The sequence below is a fragment of the Nylanderia fulva genome, unplaced genomic scaffold (assembly GCF_048542155.1).
Source record: "Nylanderia fulva isolate GAGA-0341 unplaced genomic scaffold, ASM4854215v1 Scaffold11, whole genome shotgun sequence".
Lineage (NCBI taxonomy): Eukaryota > Metazoa > Arthropoda > Insecta > Hymenoptera > Formicidae > Nylanderia > Nylanderia fulva.
The window spans coordinates 5042764-5064748 of NW_028189302.1; the positions used below are offsets into that span (position 1 = coordinate 5042764).

A 21985-nucleotide genomic window follows, 5' to 3' on the forward strand; every position below is an offset into this window, starting at 1 on the left:
GAGACAGCCCCGTAGCCGCGTATCTCGTCAACTAATGGGATAATGACGTTACATAGGGTCGCGTGGCCGGACAGGGAGAAGAAGAAGCGATAGAGAGAAAGAGAGGAAGGAAGAAGAAGGGAGAAAGGAGGTCGTATAACGCAATTATTCAGCTCCGTGCGCACATCGTCTTGGCGAAGGAATCCGAGGGCGACTAAAAGCGACGTCGTCGTCGGGTTTCTTTTCCTCGGAATTAATTAACGATTAATCGGCGACGTATCGGACCGACGAACAATGACATTTCCAACTCTCGTCTTTCTCTTTCAGCCAGTTTTTTTTTTTTGTTACTCCGATTAAATCGTTAATCTCGAGAATTCCTTATGGAATATTTATCGCGCGTTGTTTGTTCATTCTATCGTAAATACTGAACGTAAAATACGTGTTTTGTCTCGTATAGTAAATATATGCCATAATACATGAATACATACGAAATCATTAATCAGTCTGGCTAATGTAAACGTGATGACGTCAACTTTACAACGCCGAGAGAAAGGAGGGACTCGTTTTACATTTACATGATCAGATTATTATCCGATGGAGAAACTCGAGTTCTCTCTTCCCACTCGGCGTTGCAATGGACGCTCGTTACTTTTCCTGTAATTATTATAATTTCCATCTATGTGCTTTATCGCGACAGACGGGTGATTAACTCAACCCCGGTCTGTCTTTCACGACAGCGCTACCGCGAGAAATTGCTGTTACCCAACTGCGCGGCGAAAGAATCGCGCGAATTAATACCAGATCCGCGTAATTACCGGCTTAATTTCCTGATGCTTGTAATTCCAGTCTATCTCCGACCACGCCCAGATATATAATTGCGCCGCGCGCGGAGGAGAAAATCAACTACTATCGCTCTTCGTAAATCCTCCGCGTGTAAGCATCCCGACTTAAGCGCGGGTTACATTTCCAGCTGCTCACCCCGATGATGTAACGAGAATAAGATTGAAGGAAGGAAATATTTTATCTTCTTTTTTTCCCTCTTTCTCACGCGAAAATCGAAGAATTTGGATCATTAAGGAGAAAGGAAAATTTCCCAAAGTCTAAAATCACATTTATTGCCTCCAGATTTTTCTTCGAGTTACACAAATCCGAGGAAAATTCTTCTTCAAATAAAACGACGAGCGTAGCATCAGAATGCAGTCGGAATCGCTCGAAGATTCGCGGTATCCCCGTTACTCGAGAAGAAGGTTCGAGGATTTTTCCACCTCGCGATTACGCTAATTGATCGACGGTTTTACGCGCGATATACGTTTTTTTTTTCCTTTCTTTTCGGTGATGCGCTCGAGAGAGCGCTTCGCCAGCATATTCATGAGGAAGAAGGGCGGAAAGAGGGCAAATAAGAGGATAAAAAAAAATGGACCGGTCTTGCATTCTTGCGTGAGTTATATGCCGAGGAGCATCTTCTGCTTCGAGAGAAATTAAAGTGGAATTACAAGTCAATCGAGCGCGCTTAATGACGCGCTTTAACGAGCGCTAAAAGAGAAAGAGGGGAGGAAGAGGGAGAGGGAGGGCTTGGTATCGACCGAACGGAATCGAACGTAACCCGGGGTGAACGTCCGTGGAGGAATTTTATTTCATATGTATACCCTTATCGCGCGAGTTCTCGCTAATTGCACGCTAATATGGTTCTGCGCGAGATGATTCATCGATGACACTATGTGATTTTTTATCAAAATTATAATGTTGCTCGACAGATAATCCCACGTCGATGTACAGTTATGGATTTGGAGATATTAAAAATAAAAAAAAAAAAAAAAAAAAAAAAACATTTTGTCAAAAAGCGTAATTGCGATTTTACTCATTTTCCCGATACTGTCTTTATTTTTGGCGACAATCTTTGCAATATAATTTAATCGATACAATACTTTGGCATCATAAATTTTTTTTGCATTAAACTCTTTTACTTCCTGATTAATTGTATCGCTTTTATTGATGTATATGTACAATTTTATTTGCGCCTATAAAAAGTGTGTAAAAAAATATGTCTTGCAAGTAATAAATATATATTGCAATGTTTATTTTTAATCGACGCAATAGACACGATTCTTTGTACAATAGATTATTGGGCGAGACACGATCTTGTCTCTCGATATAAAATAAAATATATAATATAAAGTGACTCACTACTTATCGCATGAATCGTTAGACGTCAATCAGGAACATCATTTTCGACATCAAGTTCATTATGCATTTTTATTGAAATATATATATATATCGTTATTTTATTATTAATAGAGAGAAAAATATAAGAAATGGAAAAAAATCCTGTACAATTAAAAGCGAGTAAATCTCGCTTGTTGCGTCATGCAGAACAGATTTGTCTCGCTTCAACGAAGATGATGACACGTGATGATCGAAAATGGATACGTAGTATTATAGATTTATGTTACACTTTATTGCATATATATCGCGCGAACATCTCGCGATACGTGACGATGATACAACACGATTACAAAAAGGTATACCCAACGCACACATACATATACGCGCGCATTGCAGTCATCTCATTCAATATATTCATATTTTATTTACAATCATACATATATATATAATATATATTAAATAACATTAAAATCTCTGCATTAACCCCCGATCACCGAAATCCCGATTATTATTTATCTGTCACGCATACAAATCTCGTTCGCAATTTAAAGATAAAAACCATGTCGCACCCATGTGGCGACGATGTATAAATAAATCGTGGGGGTAGAAAAATATGTCGAGTATACAGTGGTTAATCGAGGGTTAAGAGAAATTATCGATCGAACTAAGAAGATGTATCGATCTCGAGTCACGGAGATCGAAGATTCTTTGCGAGAAGTATATCCTCTTCGTTCGTATAATTTGTAGATTTTAATTAATTATTTTATCCGCGTAAAAGTTGAGATTCGCGAAAGGAGATTCTTCTCGTGATAAAATCGTGCAAAGATGGAAAATTGCCGATCTCGATCTCCATGACGTCGAACGATACGCGCCGTTTTAGCCATTCGCAGAGTTTCTCGCGATGCTCTCGATAGTTTGACAGCTCGCGCGAGTCTAAGTTTGAGCAAGTTTGTTCGAGCCAGCTCTCTCGGCCCGAAATGATCATCGGTATATACGAACTGCGAAAGTCCGACCGGTTAGAACGGGTTAAAGTGCACCAGCGCTTCACAAAGCTAACAAGTTACAAGAGTTCCGACAGTTCTGGAAAGTATTAATTGGAATCGGTGCAGCTCGTTTACAAGAGGGTCTCGGAATTGCGTTGCCTGCATCGCGCGCAATAGAGATCACTCTCTCTCTCTTTCTTCATTAAAAAAGATTGTCGTAACAAATGGAAAGAATAAAAGAATGCAATTTCTTCGACGACGCGTGCTCGATGATCGTCAGCGGAAATTTTTCATTTATCGTTGGATTTATCCGAGCGATAATTGAACGAGGAAATTTGCAAAGGTAATCAAACGCGTATTTTTCTACCGTCCTAGATTCTGTGTAGAATCTCTCGATAACGGAAAAGTTACCGTAAAGAAGTATTCGCGCTTCATAAAATATAAAGTTGAAATTAAAATTAAAAAAATCTATTTTCTCTCGACGCGGTATAATAAATATAATTTCGCGATAATTTCCAGAAGCGTGACAGAGCTGTCGGAATTTTTTATTCCAGACCATGTTTGACCATTCAAGTCCATTCGCCGGCAGCCAGTATCACTATATGTCCGGAGGACACGAAACATATTTAAATTGAACTCGCGTATGACCTTGAATCGATACCTTTCAAGTTATTTTCACATTTGCTCGGTCGTCGCCGTCGAGGCCTCTCTGCGTCGTTGGCACATCTCTCTCTCTCTCTCTCTCTCTCTCTCTCTCTCTCTCTCTCTCTCTCCGTTCTGCAGCCAAGCATTGCACCTTGGTAGACCGATCAATAGCGTATCTCTCGTGCCTACGTCTTGCGGCCGCGATGCAGTAGAGTCGGATGTATTTTAACGACGAAATTATTCCCCGGTGCGCGAATATTAAACGAAGAAAATTTCCGTTCGCCTCCCTCGTTTCCATGTTGGCATCAGTTATACAAAGACAATTTAATGACGAATAATTAAAACCCCGCGTCAGAGATTCAGAATCTTGAGAAATCGCGCAACCTCCGCGAGACAGAAATTAAATATGCGCATATATGTATATACGTACGTTGATTCACGACGTTGCGACGTGTCACGTCATCGAAAAAAAAAAAAAAAGATTTTTTTTCTCTTCATAGCAGAGTAAAAGTCCGTCGACGAGAGGTCTCTTTCGTGAAATTCGCGAAACCGGAAGTTCTCGCCCGAGTGGCCCCGCGCATTCGACGCAATCTGATCGATGCGCCACCGGCGCGTTAACGCGGTTCTCCGCCGTTATGCAACTTACTGCACCAACGAGGTTGCGCCAATGAGAGAGATGCCAAGGTCGATGCACCAACGAACTCGGCGCAGCATCGACGCGACGAAGGAGCGCCGCCGGTTCAGGGATACGCTCCTCTATGCATGCATGCGGTGCATATACGGGGCCTCTCTTATGCGCTCTTATGATGTAACCGACGTTTTCATGCACCATCCGCCATTCTATCGCCGAGCGAGAAACCCTGCATTTTTACCGCATCGAAATTAAATGTACAATTGCAGATCGATATGCGCCGCGTAGCTTAAATTCGAATCGCTATATATATTTACATATTTATTCGATATTCATATTTACACGGCTCGAGAGCGAATCTTTTACACATGATTCATTTGTTCTACATATTAAATGGGAAAAGTAGTTTACGCGTATGCATTTAAAGTTCTGCTGAAAATAGATCTCTTTCAAAATGATTCTTCGAGAAATGTGTCAAAAGATTTAAATATAAATGTCGATAGAGAGAGCTTCACTCTTCTGAATGATATAAAATTTAAAAAATCTTCAGCGCATTCTAAAAAATATACATCAAGGTACCATCTCATGTGCAGCATACTGCCGCAGCAGTTTGTTGCTGTTCATTCTAATTATTGTTATTATATTAGAAAAATATTCGATTTTTTAAGAATAAAATAGATTATTATGAGAATATAAAAGCAAAAATCGTGATTTTCACCCTGAAATAATGAGAGAAAGAAATACATGCTCTAATAAATTTTAATCACGTGACTGATTTGCCGCTGCAGCATGCTGCGTGTGAGAAGGCACCTTCGGGCTTATAAATTCAGCCTCGCAACATATAACGACGCTCTTAAAATCACGAGGTGTGAGTTTTGCCTCTCTTGCGGCGAGCTTTAACGGTATCGTCGATAGAATGCGATAGAACTCACCGGTCGTTTCTTCTCCGTTCTTCGGAATGAAGGAGTTCCTGGAAGAATTTTCTCGCGGATCTGTCGGTGCTCTCCCTGTACGTCGGCGAGAAGGCCGAAGACGAGAACGACGACGACGACGACGGCAGGATCGACCGTGAAGAGGAACTCGAAGGGTGAGAGAGAGAAGGTGGCGCACTTTCAAGCTTCCGGCGGGTCTTAGTTCGAGGCGGAGGGCGTCTTGGGTGGTTGGAAGGGGTTCCATTTCAGACACTCCGGATCGATCTCTTTGTAGACGGGACCCCGTCTCTTCAGGAGCCTGTCCCTGTAGTCGTCGATCACGTCCTGAAATTATTTCAACGGTCCTTTTATCGCGCCCAACTGCTCCGGACTACATGCTGTCAAGTGTAACAAAATCTAACTAATATGGCCGATTTATGCAATGTGCGTCAGCGCAGATTTTTCCAAGTCTTTTGACAGTTTTGTGTTAGATCTTGCGCACAATTGAAGAAATGTCGGAATAAATATTAAATATTAAGAATGGTTTTTATTAAATTATTTGAAAATAGAGTAAAATATATTATTACATGACAGGTTCGAGTTGTACATTTTTTATACACTTTATTTTAATGAGTGTCCTGATCTGCATATAAGACCGTGGTGGGGGATTGGTGATCGTAATATATACGAAGAGGGTGGGAGCAACCCGAATTAGTCGAATAATAATTAGCCTCGCGGTCGACCATATTCGGGAATACTGTGCTCGAATACGATCGCGAAATCGGATCATCCTCGTTGCCGTCGTAATCACGTTAATCAGATACGCCTGATAATAGTGGGAAAGCCATGGTCTGCGTCGAAATCTTTTTTTTCTCGTTATACTACATCGACGAGTCATCCGTTTCTCGTTATCTATCTGTCGTTCTCTGATGCGAGGAAAAAAGAAAAAGGAATTAAAAAAAAAAAAAAAAAAAAAACGATTTCCGTCAAGTCCAACTAATTGTATATTTATAGACAGTGACAATATAACGTGTGGAACTTTCAGCGTTATTTACTGAAAATAAATTTCCAGCGGATTTATGTGCGATATATACAATATTAAAATAAGTATTCCATTCTTGGTATATCATATTACATTTTTTCTATTACATTTGTCATGCGACAAGAATAATGCAATTTTTTTTTTAATTTATCGAGGAATGACGTTTCGCCAAGAGGATTCTCTCGACGAATTGTTATGTTTAAAACATCGCGAGTTGCGATAATAAATCCGATACGATGACAAGCGCGCTTGCGGGAAAGAATAGATCGCTCTCGCGAAGGGGAACTTTATACACGTATATACATGTATATATGCATGACAGGTTACAATAACAAAAGAGAGCTCCTACCTGTTTCTTCAGAATGATGTGCTTGCCCTTCCAGTACTTCATCATGCCGAGGGCCTGCAAAGTGCTGACAATGTCGTACGAGTCGATGGCCATTTCCTTGCTGATATCTGTGTGAAAGAGGAATTATCGAGCCTGTCTCATGGTCGATAACGGTCTTTTTTCCACGCGACCCTCCTTGGAATCGAGAATTATTGTCGGCGGAAAAGCCTCGACGGGTCATAATATCCAATCTCACGAAAGAAACTTGTTTCTCGCGACGCTGAGATTTCATCAAATGACGAGACTAACGGGAAGATTCACGCTGAGACGTGGTCAATTTATTATACCGATTGAGATTTTTGCATGCGTGTGTGTGTGTGTGTGTGTGTGTAAAGTAACAAGGATCAGAATGTAAAAATCTGCAAGGCATATCGGGAAGAAAAATACCCTCTGCTTTCGTTAGCCTCTTTAATTAGCTGCGCGACTCCGGCTCGAGTTTAAAAATAATCTTTAATTAAAAATATATATATATATATATATTTATATTTGTTTTAGCTCGACGTTCGTTTAATATCGAATCCATTTAACTCGGATCCGATAATAAACCTAAATGAAGGTCTCTCTCTCTCTCTCTCTGCAGAGTAGCAGTTGCGAAAATGCGGAAATGATGAATCATGTATAATTTGCTGCGGTTCTCGACGGGGAGTATATAAGGGCGGTTTATTCTGCCCCCGTGGATACAATTATTCAACCGCTAAAACCAGTTACGTTGGGAAAACTTGACCATCAGATCAATAACAATGCGATGTAAATCCCCCGCTGATGATTCCCTTGTCTCTCTCGAGACACAAAATCTAAAATAGAATGTGTAATATCGACCGAGAGTGGATTAACCGTATATATGCATGTGAGTGTGTGCTTCGTGTATGTAAATTCTATCGAGATGGAATAAATCTCCCCTCTAGTCCATCTAACGCACTTTCATAAGATTCGCGTTTTTAAAGATCCCTTTCGCCGGGAAATTATGCAACGAATGTAAATTTTTGCTCCGAGAAAAAATTATACGGCTTTGAAAAACCGTATAGGTGGTTCAAAGAGCCAAAACTTGCCCTGCACTTTTATTTCGCGCATGAATATTTAAAAATCGCACCGTTCCGGAACGCCGAAAGTCCTGGTTCGAGAGGTCGCGGTTAGGACTTATATATATATTCGCTCACCTTTGACGGAGATTTCCTTGCCGCCGAAATTGCAGAGGTACTGGAGCAGCACGTCCTTCCAGTAGCTGCGGTACGAGATTAGGCCGAGATCCGACAGCGGTTTCTCCGGCGAGCCGATCTTCTTTTCGACCCTCGTCAGCAGGTAGCCTGCGCAAAAGCGGATCAACTCGATATTATTTGTACCTGCAAAGGTTCGATTTTACGCGAGGGCGTAGAAAATCGCGTGCATCGAATAGCAATTTCCATAAAAAAAAATATGAAAGCAAACAATCAATCTTTGTCAAGCTGCCCCCCATTTTTTTAAAATAAAAAACTAATAGCATATAATAATGAACTTTTATATATATCGCAAATTAAAATTTTTTTTTAAGAAAGGGCTGCAAAATTTGATAAAAGCTCATGAATAGCTCATTATGATGCGCTATTATAGTTTTTTAATTTTTGAAAAGTGGGGGACCAGCTCGACAGGGGTCTTGAAGAGAGCTATCTCGCTGCGATTTGAAAAGAATGTTGATAAGCGACTGTATAAATTAGACTCGGCGGAAACTGGCGAGATCTTTGTGAAGTTTCTCGAAGGTACGTGTGCGTGTAATCCGCTAGAAGAATCCTATTATACACTTTAATTCGAGCGCAGACAAGTGGCTGACCGGATCCGACAGAGGAACGGACCTGTCTGCTCCCGGTTGAACGTCCGTTCCGCCTCGTTTGCCCGAAATATTCTACGAGGCATCAAAGAAAAATATATAGACAGATGAGGGAGAAAAGAACAGGGGGAATTTTATTTCATATATATACCCTTATCGCGCGAGGTCTCGCCAATTGCACGCTAATATGGTTCTGCGCGAGATGATTCATCGATGACACTACGTGATTTTTTATCAAAATTATAATGTTGCTCGACAGATAATCCCACGTTGATGTACAGTTATGGATTTGGAGATATTAAAAAAAAAAAAAAAAAAAAAACATTTTGTCAAAAAGCGTAATTGCGATTTTACTCATTTTCCCGATACTGTCTTTATTTTTGGCGACAATCTTTGCAATATATTTTAATCGATACAATACTTTGGCATCAATAATTTTTTTGCATTAAACTCTTTTACTTCCTGATTAATTGTATCGCTTTTATTGATGTATATAGGGGATGGTGGACCCGTTTCGCGCCGTCGTCTGCCCGGTGAATCGGCGAAATCGTCCGTTGCGCGCATCCGTCTACGTCAATGGAATTATCCGACGGACCGGTTAAAAACCCGTTTTCAAGGATGCGAGAAGGGACGACTTAAATGCCAGATCCAGATCTACCGCAACTCGAACGGACGAGATCGATAAAGCGCCCCCTCCTCGTCGAGCAGGTGAAATCTCCCAAGGAGCGGAAATGTTGATGTCGAACTTGGATCGTTAAAAAGTTCCAAAGGTTTCCCCCGGGATCAAATTTTTAACGAGGAGAACGCGCCAATGACGATGCTTGCGGCTCGAAATCTGCAAATTATCCACATCATCCACCGTGACAGGAAGTAGAGGACATGATTTGTCCCCTCTTGGAATCGGTACAAAAATTCAGTGTTTGCTATCCTTTTGAAAAAAAAAAACACGGAAATTAATTTGTATATTTAATATAAAAAAAAAATGAAAATATAAAATCAAAAAATTAGAGAACAAAAAAATGTTAATTATTCTCTCTACCTTCTGGAAGAAGTCCTGCGATCCTAGATAGAGTGAAACGAGAGATCCGATTTGCGCAGATCTGACTCGAGACAGGAATAGTAAAAGTCAATCTTGCGACGGGGCTGATGGGGTTTAATGGATCCTGGATCTTACGAGTACTTGTCGCGTGCGAGCAGAACCTTACATTATGTATAACCGATTCCGCTACGTGGGTTTCGCTACTGGATGGACGGATTCGCTAGGAGATATCAGTGCTGTCGCGTACCCGAAATTACGTCGGCGAATTCAAAAGCTCCTTCATTAGCAAAGTGATCTCTCGTTCTCTCTCTCTCGCCGCCGTCTTTCACCAATGAAGATCTCGCCGTCGTCGGAAGACGTTTATTTAAAGTTCTCAATGCGCCGTTTTCGCGCGGCTAAATGTATCAAAGAGTACGGGCTAATTAAGTGTTAAGAGATTACCGACGGACGCGTCACGAGAACGCCTTTGAGTTATTTAATTTATTGTTCTACAAAAGCCCCCTTTATAGTCTCGGATCATACTTAATATCCACTCTTCGATTTATTCAGAAATAAAAATTGATCTTCTTGTAATTAGAGAGAGGATGAGAGAAAAATATTAATATGTAAAACGATGCGCAGAGAGAATTTTCTCCTCAAATTTATACCCTGAAAATCATGGTAATCGAAGACAATATAATATTGAAAGAATTTTACAAGAGTTTCTTTAATTTAATATTCACCACAATCAAAATATTAATATCTATCCCAATAAGAGATCAAATATGTTCGATTCATTTTACTATCTCTTTTTCACTATAACTCTTATAAGATTCTGCCAATACCATATTGTCCCACGATTACCATAATTAATTTTTCAGATAAATTCGAAGAGAAAATTCTATCGGCGAAAATAAAAAATGTGTCGCAACAGTTTGAGTGTCTCTTATACTTTATGCGAAGATACACCGTATAATAATCCTTGCACGGAGAGCTCCTTTTTCCAAGGAGCCTTAATTCCCGACCCCAAATAAGCCCCAAAGCCTTCGTCTACGTGCATCTATTATGCATCCGTTCTCGCATTCCTCATCTTTTCGCTAAAGTCGAGAGAGAGAGAAAAGCCTCGCCCTTTTCATCCTCGTGACGGACAAGGACGAGACACGGGAAGAGACTCGTGTCCTTCGCGAATATACCCGCACCGGGACACCGAGTCCCCTCCGTTCCCGGTTTCCAGAGTGTTCCCGGCCGGCGGAAGGGTTCAACGACCACACGTTTCTCTCTCTCTCTTCTCTGTTTCATGCCGCACCATCTCCTTCACTTTCGCGGACCGTGTATCTCCGCTCTGGCAGAGAGGACACTTCTCTCTCTCTCTCTTCTCCTTCTCCGCAGACTACCATCTCTCGTCGCGGGTATTCACCGCCACCCCCGCCATTTCTCCTTCTCACCACTGATTACTTTGGGAGGGCTGAACGCATTCATTACGCGTCCGTTCAGTTTGCAGACTTTCAGGGAAGGGATGGAGCGAAAGGGAGAATCGACGGAGGGGAGGCAATTCGACGGTGGAAATTCGAGAAAGAGGAAAACGGTGACTGTCGCGAAGCGAGAGGAAGGAAGATGGATCGGTATGACGGGATGAGAGGGAAGGGATCGGCTCGACGAAGGGGGAAATTCGCCAAATTCGGCACCGCCGAGAGAACAGTTCGTCGGAATCAGCGACGAACAAGATTTACGACTTGTCGACGATATTTGTCTTTGGCGAGGCTTAATGGAGCGAGTGGTCGGAGCAAAAATCGCGAGGTGTAATTTACGTTTCATTCTTAATTAACGAGAAATCGAAATAAACAAGCAAAAATTATGTGACATTATTAATGCGAGTTTGATTACAGAAATATTTAAGGGAATGCTCTGCCGTAGTTCTGTTTTACGGACTTTATAAGTTAGGTTAGGTTCACTTTTTATTGAATATACAGGTTAAAAATCCTCCATAATGAAAATCCTGATAATAATGAATTCTTTCATGTCGTCTCTATTGGGAGCGCCATATTTTGTGTACAAATAAACCGCAGAACTTTTGCATTAAATAAGTATTGTTACGAGGTGATCTGTATAGCCAATAAAAAGAGAAGCCCTTGAACTCAAAGTCGGTAAAACAGACATCAGTCGGCATGCCCTTAAAAAATTGTATTTCCTCCCTCTTTAAAATGAAGATTCACTTTTAACAGATTTGTTCACTCTGCAGGATGAATGGAAAGAGTTAGGTCGCGAAACCCCCCATTCGTTTTCCCGCTACATAAGATGTATTCATTCTATTGCAGTTAGGGAACAAATTCAACTTGCAATTTCTTTGGGTGGCCGGGACGATTTGTCTTCGAGATGTCGCGCGGAGTCTCGAGAAAAACAAAGAGAAAAAAATGCCGAAAACGTGTCCGAGAAGAGAGAAACTGCGAATCCGCCCTTCGCCCCGACGAAGGCGAGAGATGCTGCACGCTGCCCAGTCGCAGCAATGTTGCGGCAACCCCTCCGTCTCCCCACTCGCCGATCGTATAACTGGACGTAGGGAGAGGGCGTCGGTGACCCTGCCAATACGTATAGGGATAGTGGAGCGAGGTCACGAGAGGTCATATACGAGTCCTTCGGGCGCCCTGCGCGCTAGGAGGAGGGATAGGGCAGGGCAAGGCAGGTATACGGAAGAGCCTGCTGCGGAGATCAAGGTGCGCGGAGAGAGTGCGGTTGGGGAGGAGGAGTGCGTCGGGTGCGTGAGACAGGAAGCGCGAGGGTGTACGCGTGTCTGCACGCAGCGTGTACGCGACGTCGGCGGCCAGAGGGAGGGAGAGGGTCGGATCGATGCGGCGAGACGCCGGGCGTCGCACTTTCCGCAGACCACTTCGCTCTCCAACCCCTACGCTACGCCATCGCGCCGCCGTCGTCGCACTCCCGCTACGTGGAACGAACGCGGATATCGATACGCTTTGGTGCTTCAAGAGTTTTACAGCGACCCTCCGGGCAAACTTCGCTTCTCTCTCTTTCTCTCTCTCTGTCCCTTCTCTCTTATGGAACATGTTGGACACAGTGTGGAATGGTCGCGTACGAATGCTCCGCGTAAGCGGTCGATAAATATTCAGAGTAATTGGTGAATTATAAGGATAACGATATGAAGACCCCAAGTTTGATCGATATTGCGAATTCAAGTAACTCGTTTGACTTTGCGAGAACTGCGGAAAAAGAAATGTTATTAAATTACTCGCGTAGGGCCGGCCTTGTACAGTCGAAATACGGCCGGCGGCGGAGTCGATGGCACCCGACACTGGATGCAGAAGGACGATGGCTGAGGGAGGAGGAGAGGAGGGAGGGAAAGCGTCTCGCTCGCGGAAAAGTCGGCGGGACTGTGAAACCACCCCCGGTCGACCGACCGACACACCACGGCGGCACAGTACGTCGACCCTCGACCAGCCAGCCAGCCAGCCAGCCAGCCAGCCAGCCAGCCAGCCAGCCAGCCAGCCAACCAACCAACCAAACCAAACCAACGAACCAACCAACCCTCCCGACGCGCACCAGCATTTTCACCCCTCCTACTACGATGTAGTAGCGCCGACGATGCCCGCCCGACGCCGTCGACGCTCGCTCGGCATCAATGAAAATGACGTCACGGCAAAAAGCCCCCGCGTTTAATTATCCACGCTACGCTTCGAGACTCGTGAGTCCCGCGCATGTGTATAGGTCCGTCGTGTATATTCGTGCGTGTCGAGAAATTGGTACGAGATGACCACCACCACCATCGAGGGTTGGAAGGAGAGAGGGACGTTTTAGCGTTAAAAGCGTTTAGAAAATCGATCGCCGAGGATGATGCACAGAAATAGATTTCGCCGAGTAACGCAGACGCCGAAATATCCGCAATGGGTAAATTTAGGTACCGGATTGTCGAGAGAGAAAGAGAGAGAGATCGCTCGCTCACAGTTGGAGCCGAATACGGGCTTTCGCGACGGGTGAGCGAATCTCCGGCTTTTTTTTTTCCTCCATCTCGAACGATCCGGGAGACTTCGCGAGAGAGAGAGCGTGTTAAGGTGCCTTTTCATACGCAGCATGCTGCAGCAGCAAATCAGTCGTGTGATTAAAATTTATTAGATCATATTTCTTTGTTCTCTTGTTATTTCAAAGTTCAAATTACGATTTTTGCTTTTACATTCTCACGATAATCTATTTTATTCTTCAAATCCATTATTTAACCAATATATTATAATAATTAGAATCAACTAGTCGCATGTTCGTTCAATTGAACTTCACCAGTAGCAACAAATTGCTGCGGCAGCATGCTGCACATGATATGGTACCTTTAGATTTAGCGTTTAACGGCCTTCTTCCAGCGGTTCAACGGCCAAGAAGAACGATCCTATCGCCGAGACACGCGGCCTTTTTCTTCGTCGACGTCATCGTCATCCTCGTCGCGAAACGCGGAGGCGTATCCCGCGCTCGAGAGTCTACTCTCCTACTCCTAATTCGGTTATCCTTTCGATTTCGCCGGGCGGAAGGATGCCGTCATCGCCGTCCTTATACTTCCAAGGTTAAACGAAACTGTTGTATTTCTCGATATTTTCCTACTCACTGAAATCGATGAGGAGCCGGCCGTAACCCTGCCTCTGGTAAGGCGGCAGCGTCAGGATGCAGGACACGTTGTAATTAAGGAAGGAGTTCTTCTCCTGAAACAGAGAAAGAGGAGTCTGATTATTATTTACGTAAAATGTTTAGTTGCAACGAATGCAGTGCTTTTTTTATTCATCGCTCTTTTTTCTATATAGAAATTGTATAATAAAAAAAAAAAATAAATTATATGATAAAAAATAAATAAATTATATAATTGTAATATTATAATATCGATTGCGAAGAATATTAAATTTCAACGTGAGCGAGATAGAATTGCATGTGCATGCTACGTGCAAGTGAAACTTATATAAACGTGTGATTAATTAAGCGCGTAATTAAAGATACGCGATCGATGATATTCCGCTCATCGTCATCGAGCGCATACCAGATGCATTTCGCGAAATTGTGACGTTAAGAACGGAGACACATTCGCGCTTTCTCTCGTAATAAAGAAGATAAGAGACCGGCGTTATCGCTATGTGGAATAAGCTGTGTAATATATCTGGAAAGATGTTTTTTTTACGGCTTTTTTCCAAGAGAGTTGCAGCTCCTATTCGTCACGTAAATTAATGAAAAAATTAATCAGAGATTCTCGTGAACCCCTCATCTCGGAAATGTTTCTCCTAAAAGATCGCATTAAATCTTCAGCGTCATACTATAAAACGTCATGAAAGTGTCATGTCTGGCTCTATTCCAAAATTTAATCCTTGGAGTAGAGTAGCTTTTCATTGACTAATTAAGGTCAAAGAAACACAAATTTCTTTATTCCGACTGAAAAATTATTGGCAATTCTAAAAATCATTCTCAAAAATAGAATAGACTATAGGCTCTCTAATAAGAAGTGATTTCCACATTTTTAACCGCGATTGCGGTTGCAGTGGGCGGACACAGATTAGATAAGTCATCCTTTCCAGGGATTACTCGGTATCGACCTTAAACCTATCATATTATGAAAGCGACAGTAAAAGAGTCGACCATTATCTGCTATAATAAAAAAAATACATATATGTATATTGTATATATGTTACGGAATCTCACCTCTTGCTTCAACTCATCGCGGGGATCCGAGATTTTACTTATCTCGCTTGCAAAATTAATGTTTCGCATATTTACGATACCGCATTAAATCACTTAACTAGCGAACCAAGTTCTTTCAAAGGAATGATCTTTTAATAATTTTTTGTGCTTGTTGCGAGACAGTCCGGGTCTCTGTTCTTGAAAAACATTTCTAGCCACTCCTTACGGTACCAAGAATTGAAGGAGAAATCGGACGTGAATAATCTGCAAATGTGTTAATTATTTGAGACATTTTCACGAACGAGCCTCAAGTTTAGGCATTGAATTCCGCTGAATGTGACCAATTTATGGCGAACTGCAGAAATTCTCATGTCCAATGCATTTTCCGCAAACGTCGTGGCAGACATTGTAAATCATCCACGTGGAGCAACCTCTAAAATCTCTCCATATCTTTTTTTCTTATCAATGTTCGCCATAACAGAGAGACCTTAATCTCTCGGGTAGATATTTTTTTCTTCAAAATAAAAATAAAAATTTCAATAAATATTCACCTATCATTTTCCGTCAAGTATCGCAACGAGAATTCGCGGTAAGTTCGAGGATATCTCGAACGAGAGAGAAATAGAAAAAAGGGCTATTTTATGGGGAGAACCGCAGGAATTTCTCGAAAATAAATTCGCGTTCGGACGATTTGCGTTCAACGTGCGGTCTCTAAAAAAAATCAAGACTCATCGCGCACCTGGCGCAGTCTTCTCTCTCTCTCTCTCTCTCTTTCTCTCCTGAGATTTGTGCGAAATCGCGAAAGTAACCGTATAACTCTCTCGGAGCAGGAAGGCTGAAGCGTGAAAAGAAAATTAATGGGTCGGCCATTAAAATTTTTTTCCGCCTCGCAACGCAACGAGGATCCTCTCGCTTCTGTATATCCAGCGAATCGGTCCGTATGGGCGTTTCAAACGAAATCCGTCTCCTTCGTAATATTCGGACACCCGGTATTTCCGGCCGTGCGGCGGCCGTGCTGTTGCTAACTGCCGAGGCAGCAACGGTCCGAAGGACACGAACCCGCATTTTATTGTGTGCGTGTACGCGTCGACCCACGTGTGCGTATTGGCGTGTTAACTTGGCAAAGTATAGGAGGAAGAAGAAGAGAGGAGAGATGTAGAAATATGTAGGAGAGATAGACGTAGAGAGAGAGAGAGAGAGAGAGAGACAGAGAGAAGATAGAGACGAGGGGAAAGACCGACGAGATGTCGGGGGAAAGTTTGGGCCCCAGGAGAGCAACCGTCTGTGCCGAAGAGAAACGAAGATGAGGCAGGGGACACCAACCGTTAGACCCTATAAGAATGAGTTCTACCGAGAATTTCTGTACCAGAGTGTATTCTCCGATATTCCGAAGGTATCGATAACTTTGACAATGGTATTACTGGACGCAAACTAGAGAGAGAGAGAGAGTTCAGGACCTGACAGATTTAGTAGAAAAGAATGACCATTCGACGGTCCCTGGAATTAGTGAGACAAATCGACGGGTATGAAAATGAGTCAGCAGCATACCCAGGTCTTAAAAGCCGAGGATCGTCCTCCGGCTCTATCCCTCGTCATTCCTACGAGAATGTAAAATGTACAAGGTGTCCTAGAATCATCGATATGGAAACGTGAGGAATTCCATTGTTCCAGCAAAGTCTGCGATCACCCAGAACTACGTTGAACGTTCTGAAATTTCAGTCAAGTCCTACTGTCAGATACTAGATAAGTCGCTGGATAAATCACTAGATAAGTGTCTACCGAGACTAAATAAGGAAACAGGGAAAATCAATGAGCTCTGCGATTGTGGATAAAAAAAAATGTATACGGAAAGCGTAGACGGTCGATAAAGAGGGAAGAAGGAGGAAATGAGATAGCAGCGAAAGAGAGAAAGAGAGAATCTGGGGCCCGCGACGTCCTTGGGTCCGGTAATCTCTACGCTGCTCTCAGGGCCGTCTCGCCGTCCCTACACTGACGCCGCATACTTTTCCTTTCTCTTTCCTTCTTTTTTCCTGTCGCACGATCTCTCGCTTCCTCCGCCGAGTCGGTCGCCCCATAATGTAAAAGGCATAAAGGCGACGAAGCACTTTGTCAGCTCGCACGAAATCGATCGGCGAATGACGAACGAGCGAATGAGATACCGTAATTCCCGACACCCGGAGAGTGCTCCAGAAATTTCAATTCTGTGCACTCTCTTATACCATATACATATTTATCACTAAATATATACATCTCATTTATAAATTGTGCAAACTATAATTGCTTCATCGACCACTCTGATTATAGGTATTATTCTTTACACCATGTCGCATAAAATTTTATCCGACTGAATCCTCGTCATTACTGGGGAAATTAAATGCATTACGATACACATCCGTGATTGCGAATGCTTTCTATTTTCGTCGCGATATATATGCATGCGTCAAGGACTCTCTCGACGCGAGATCCTGAATCCTGACTAGCATGCGTCAATAAAATCATCCGGCGCGTTGTCGTGGGTTGTCCTAGCGTATAGGAAAGCGCAGTCCTCTCTCTTTCTCTCTCTGTGGCCCGAGAAGGCAGGCGAGGTATATCCTACAGCTTCTTTCGCGGATATATAGTTCGCAGGAATCGATACCGACACTTCGCTCTTTCCCTCTTTCATCCTTCGTCTCCCTTCATCTCCGGAACGCGGCAACTCCTGGCGCATAGAGTAACGATCGCGAGGCCGCAGCCACGGCCCACCAAGCTCTATACGTGCGAGAGAGGAATAAAACAGATCAATGATCGTAACGATGTAGTTGCACGTTTCTCTCGGCGACCGATCCGCACCATCTGCGTCGTTCGAACGCGTTACACACACATATACAGATAGACTCTCTCTCTCTCTCGTACCTCGATTAGCGCTTAGCCGACCTAACGAGAGGTCCAAATAGTTTCATCAAAGATCCACGAACTCGTACGTGATCGCGCAAACTGTCCCGCGTGACGAGCTAAGGCAACAGAAGGATCTCTTCGAGAGATATCAAGAATGAATGGACAGGAAAAAATTAAAAAAAAAAAAAAGTTAAAGAGACAAAGATGTAGCCGCGAAATTCGAGAGAAAGGGAAAGGGATTTAAATGAGGTAAAAATGAATGTGCGCGCACATGAATGGGAAAATAGAAACCTATAATTCCGAGTAAACACGTGTGCGAGAGAAAATGCGATAATTTATGCGCTCCGTGAAAAAGAGCTCCCCATTGTTGAGTTCCGAGCTTGTTGCCTTCGTGAATTAATCGGCGATTGATTTTTTTTTTAAATAGCGAGGCAAAACGCACGTTGGCCTTTGAGCGGCGCGAAATGTTAGCGATGAGAACCGTCATTGTGCGCGAGTCGAGGCGTTGGTATTTCAATTCATCAGTCGCGCACCCGTATATATACACAATTTACAATTCCACGGCGAGTGCGATAGCGAGTGGGCGTCGAATTTAATAGCGAGTGTCCTTTTTCGATCAATGAAACGGCAGACAGACGGGTCTCTCGTTATCGTCCCCTCCCGTTAAAAGGCGCAGTGACGTAAATTTGTGCACTTTCCTGCGAATTTCTCAGAACGGATACGCGAAACTGCGACGATTCGTCTCTATATTTTCGTTATCTCTGTTGTAATTTATTATTTAGTATCACTTTATATCCATATTCGCTTTCGAAACAAGCAGCGCGGTACCAGTCGTAAAACTTTGACGTATTTTTTTCGCTTCTCGTCTGCATCACGTATAGATCTCTTTTTTCAGCTGCACTAGTTCAGAATTTGTCTCTTTCAATAGGTTTGTTCTTTATTGCTCAACTGATGAACCAATGCAATAGTTAGAGTGAGACAAATATATTCTGCGTTTGTCCTTTATTGCTGCACTTGGTGAATTAGTGTCCACTGTTGCAGTAAGTTAGAGTGAAACAAAATCTATTTGTCTCGCTTTAACTCATTGCACTAGCTCACCAGTGCAACAATAAAGAACAAATCCTTTGTTTCACTCAAACTTACTACACCAGTTCGAACTGGTTCACTAGTGCAACAATAAAGAACAAACCCAATATGGAGTGAAAAAGATAAGGTCTAGTTTAGTTGAAAAAAACAGACCTTATGATTTGCAACAGGAGAACGAGGGAAAATTGGCTTTTCAGACCCGAACCCGACACCAAGTCCGAAGGCAATGCGAATCATCTTTCCGGCCGATGTTGTGTAGAAGAGACCCGCGTCAATGCAGAAAACTCTCGGCACAGCATGGCATGGCATGGCGTGACGATCGTAAAAGGCTTCCGATCGGTCAGTATCCTTTTCTGCGTATCGTCGTGCCATACGTGCAACACGCAGGAAGGAAAACGGCGAAGTGAAAGAAGAGAGAGGGAACTTGTGGAGAACGAGTGGAGAACCATTGGAACGCGGGTCAGCAGCAGGCGGGCATCCGTCGTACATATACATACGTGTATCTCCTTTGTCCTCTATCTTTCCTTCTCTCTTTCTCGTATCGCTCATAAACACGTCGCAACGACGACAACGACGACGATGTTGGGAGAATGGTGCGTAGGTGAACGAACGAGAGAAGAAGAGGAGAGAGAGAGACAGCGTTCGCGGATAAGACGAATCAAATAATTGTGTCCGACCGCGGGCGAGATTCGCGTCTCGCCACAACTGGACCGCCTCTATCCTTCTCTCTAACGATCGCTTTACAAGCACCTCTTTGAGAGACGCCCCGATGTCCCTTGACGAGAGGCAATTAATCAGAATTCTAGCCCCGCGTGTCTCCGAGTGGAGAAGCTGCACCGAGTAGTTTAGAGAGTCTGGATCATATTTCGGGGTCTGCGCTTCTCCTCCAAACCTTTTATGTTAAAATTCATTGAATAAAAGAATGTTGTGTGTGTGTGCGTTTTATTATTTTAACGAACGCGAATAGATTTTTTTTTTGACACTTGCGAACGCTTTTCACGACGCTGTCTTTCCCGCGAGAGAATGTAATAAATAATGTCCTCTAACGTATTGTTGCGGCAGACGTGTCTATGGAACGTATAAGGCGATCTTTGTAACAACGACCTGCAAATGATCCGGAATTTTTGCAGACGCTTATTTACGGTGGCGCGGAAATGCCGCCGTTCTGTCATCAGGGACTTGAAAGACCGGCTCTCGGAGAGGAATCGGCTTAAACGCAGACGACATAAATTTCCGCTTCGATGGCCGGCGAATATTTACGAGGTGGACTCGGTGGGCGTAAATGGAAATTAACTCTCTCAAGTATCGTTTCCACGTTCTTTTTTACACGACTCGACGTTCTAGGATACTCCTTTTTTTCCTCTCTTATAAGACGCCAAATGCATCGCAATGAAATCCTGAAATGCAGGCAGCAGTGTATAGCTGCAACAACCGATCGCCGATGAAATTAAATATACCCGGTCAAGCGGAACGGTAGATAAAAAAAAATTCATCGAGCAAGTACTGTCCTGAACGCGATCGTAGCCTATCATCGACGTTTACCGGACCATTGCCGATGCAACTGCATCGTGAATAAAATCGGGAATGAATAACATTTTTTATACTACAACGAAAAAATGTATTTTTAATCAAAGGAGAGAAATGAATTATTTCTCTTCCTCTCGCAATTTCGTCGTCACGTGTTGATACATTTAAGTGAGAATTGATGTAAAAATTCCAGTTCTGGCGCTACTGAAAATGCAGTGAAATGCGTGTGAGCGTAACTTAATGGCCGACTGCAGCTCCTCGCGACAGTCACTTCTATATTTAGATGCACCGAGTTTCCTCCTCCGCTTTCTTTACGCCGAACAAAGCGTTCCTGTTAATACACGGGGTATACGTGAGGTCTTATCGCGCGTTTTCCCTTTAAATTGCACGTTTACGAGTTATTGCTGCATCGTTGCGTACAGAGGATTTTTCTCTCTCTCTCTCTCCGTCTCGCGAATCGGCAATCTCCTCGTCTTCGAATCAGCACGCTCTTTCATCACGTTCTACATTAGCACATTGCCCCGTGCTCGTTAGTCGAGCAAGGACACCGGTGTAGAATAAATATTTAGCACATGGCTAGATAGACACACGATGATGGGCTTCTTAAGCACATTAATTTATAATTAAAGTCCAATTAATTTGCTGAAAGCCGCCGAGGGGAGAAGATGAATTCATTCATACCTTTTATCATCATATTATACAGATCTATAGTTTGCGTCGATAAAAGAAAAAAAGAAGGGGAGACAAGGATGGAAATGGAAATGATTAAATTTCGTGATGGATTAACACGACAAATTCCTATTCGTTCTATATAGGAGGAAAATTTTGCGACGAGACCCAATGATTCGAAGACACGCAAGATCGTTCTGGAATTTTCATTCCTGGCCAGACAATGGGGGCTCCATCCCAGCGGGCGACCTCGTCGTAGATTTGGAAAAAAAACGGCGGATCGACTAAGGCTTCGGCTTATTCGTCCTGCGCTTTCGCCCTTTCGTAGCCGAACAGTTATTACCTGACCGTTCTCTCCTTTGTCCGGTCTGCAGGATCAGAGGGATCTATTAGTTACTGCCGTTTCGTTTCTTTTTTCCTCTCGTGCTGCGCGGTTGGTTTTTTCTGTCGTGTCGTAAGCCACGTAAATGGAAAAAATTCGGAGCACAAAGAATGGAAACGCCGATTTGCGATTAGCGACTCGAACAAGTGTGACGTATCCTGTACTAGTTTCTTCTTCTTTCTTTCTTTTTTTTTTTCCTTCAGGAAACTTTTTCTTTATCTGTCCTGAGAC

The 21985-nt window shown here is 43.1% G+C and overlaps 1 protein-coding gene across 3 annotated transcripts in view; it reads right to left on the reverse strand.

Moving 5' to 3' along the window:
* Positions 1-1950: 1950 nt before the first annotated feature.
* The window catches only part of chm (lysine acetyltransferase chameau), a 33875-nt gene continuing 13840 nt past the window's right edge, over positions 1951-21985 (reverse strand). For 2 of the 3 annotated variants that reach the window (XM_029310228.2, XM_029310229.2), the window contains exons 10-13: positions 14162-14255; positions 7900-8046; positions 6704-6810; positions 1951-5657 (exon numbers count right to left, since the gene is read on the reverse strand). In XM_029310228.2, the coding sequence (XP_029166061.1) occupies positions 5532-5657; positions 6704-6810; positions 7900-8046; positions 14162-14255 (474 nt within the window). In that variant the 3' untranslated portion in view covers positions 1951-5531. Of the gene's footprint in view, positions 5658-6703; positions 6811-7899; positions 8047-14161; positions 14256-21985 lie in introns of those variants that run through there. The other variant, XM_085487021.1, reaches the window with a different exon arrangement.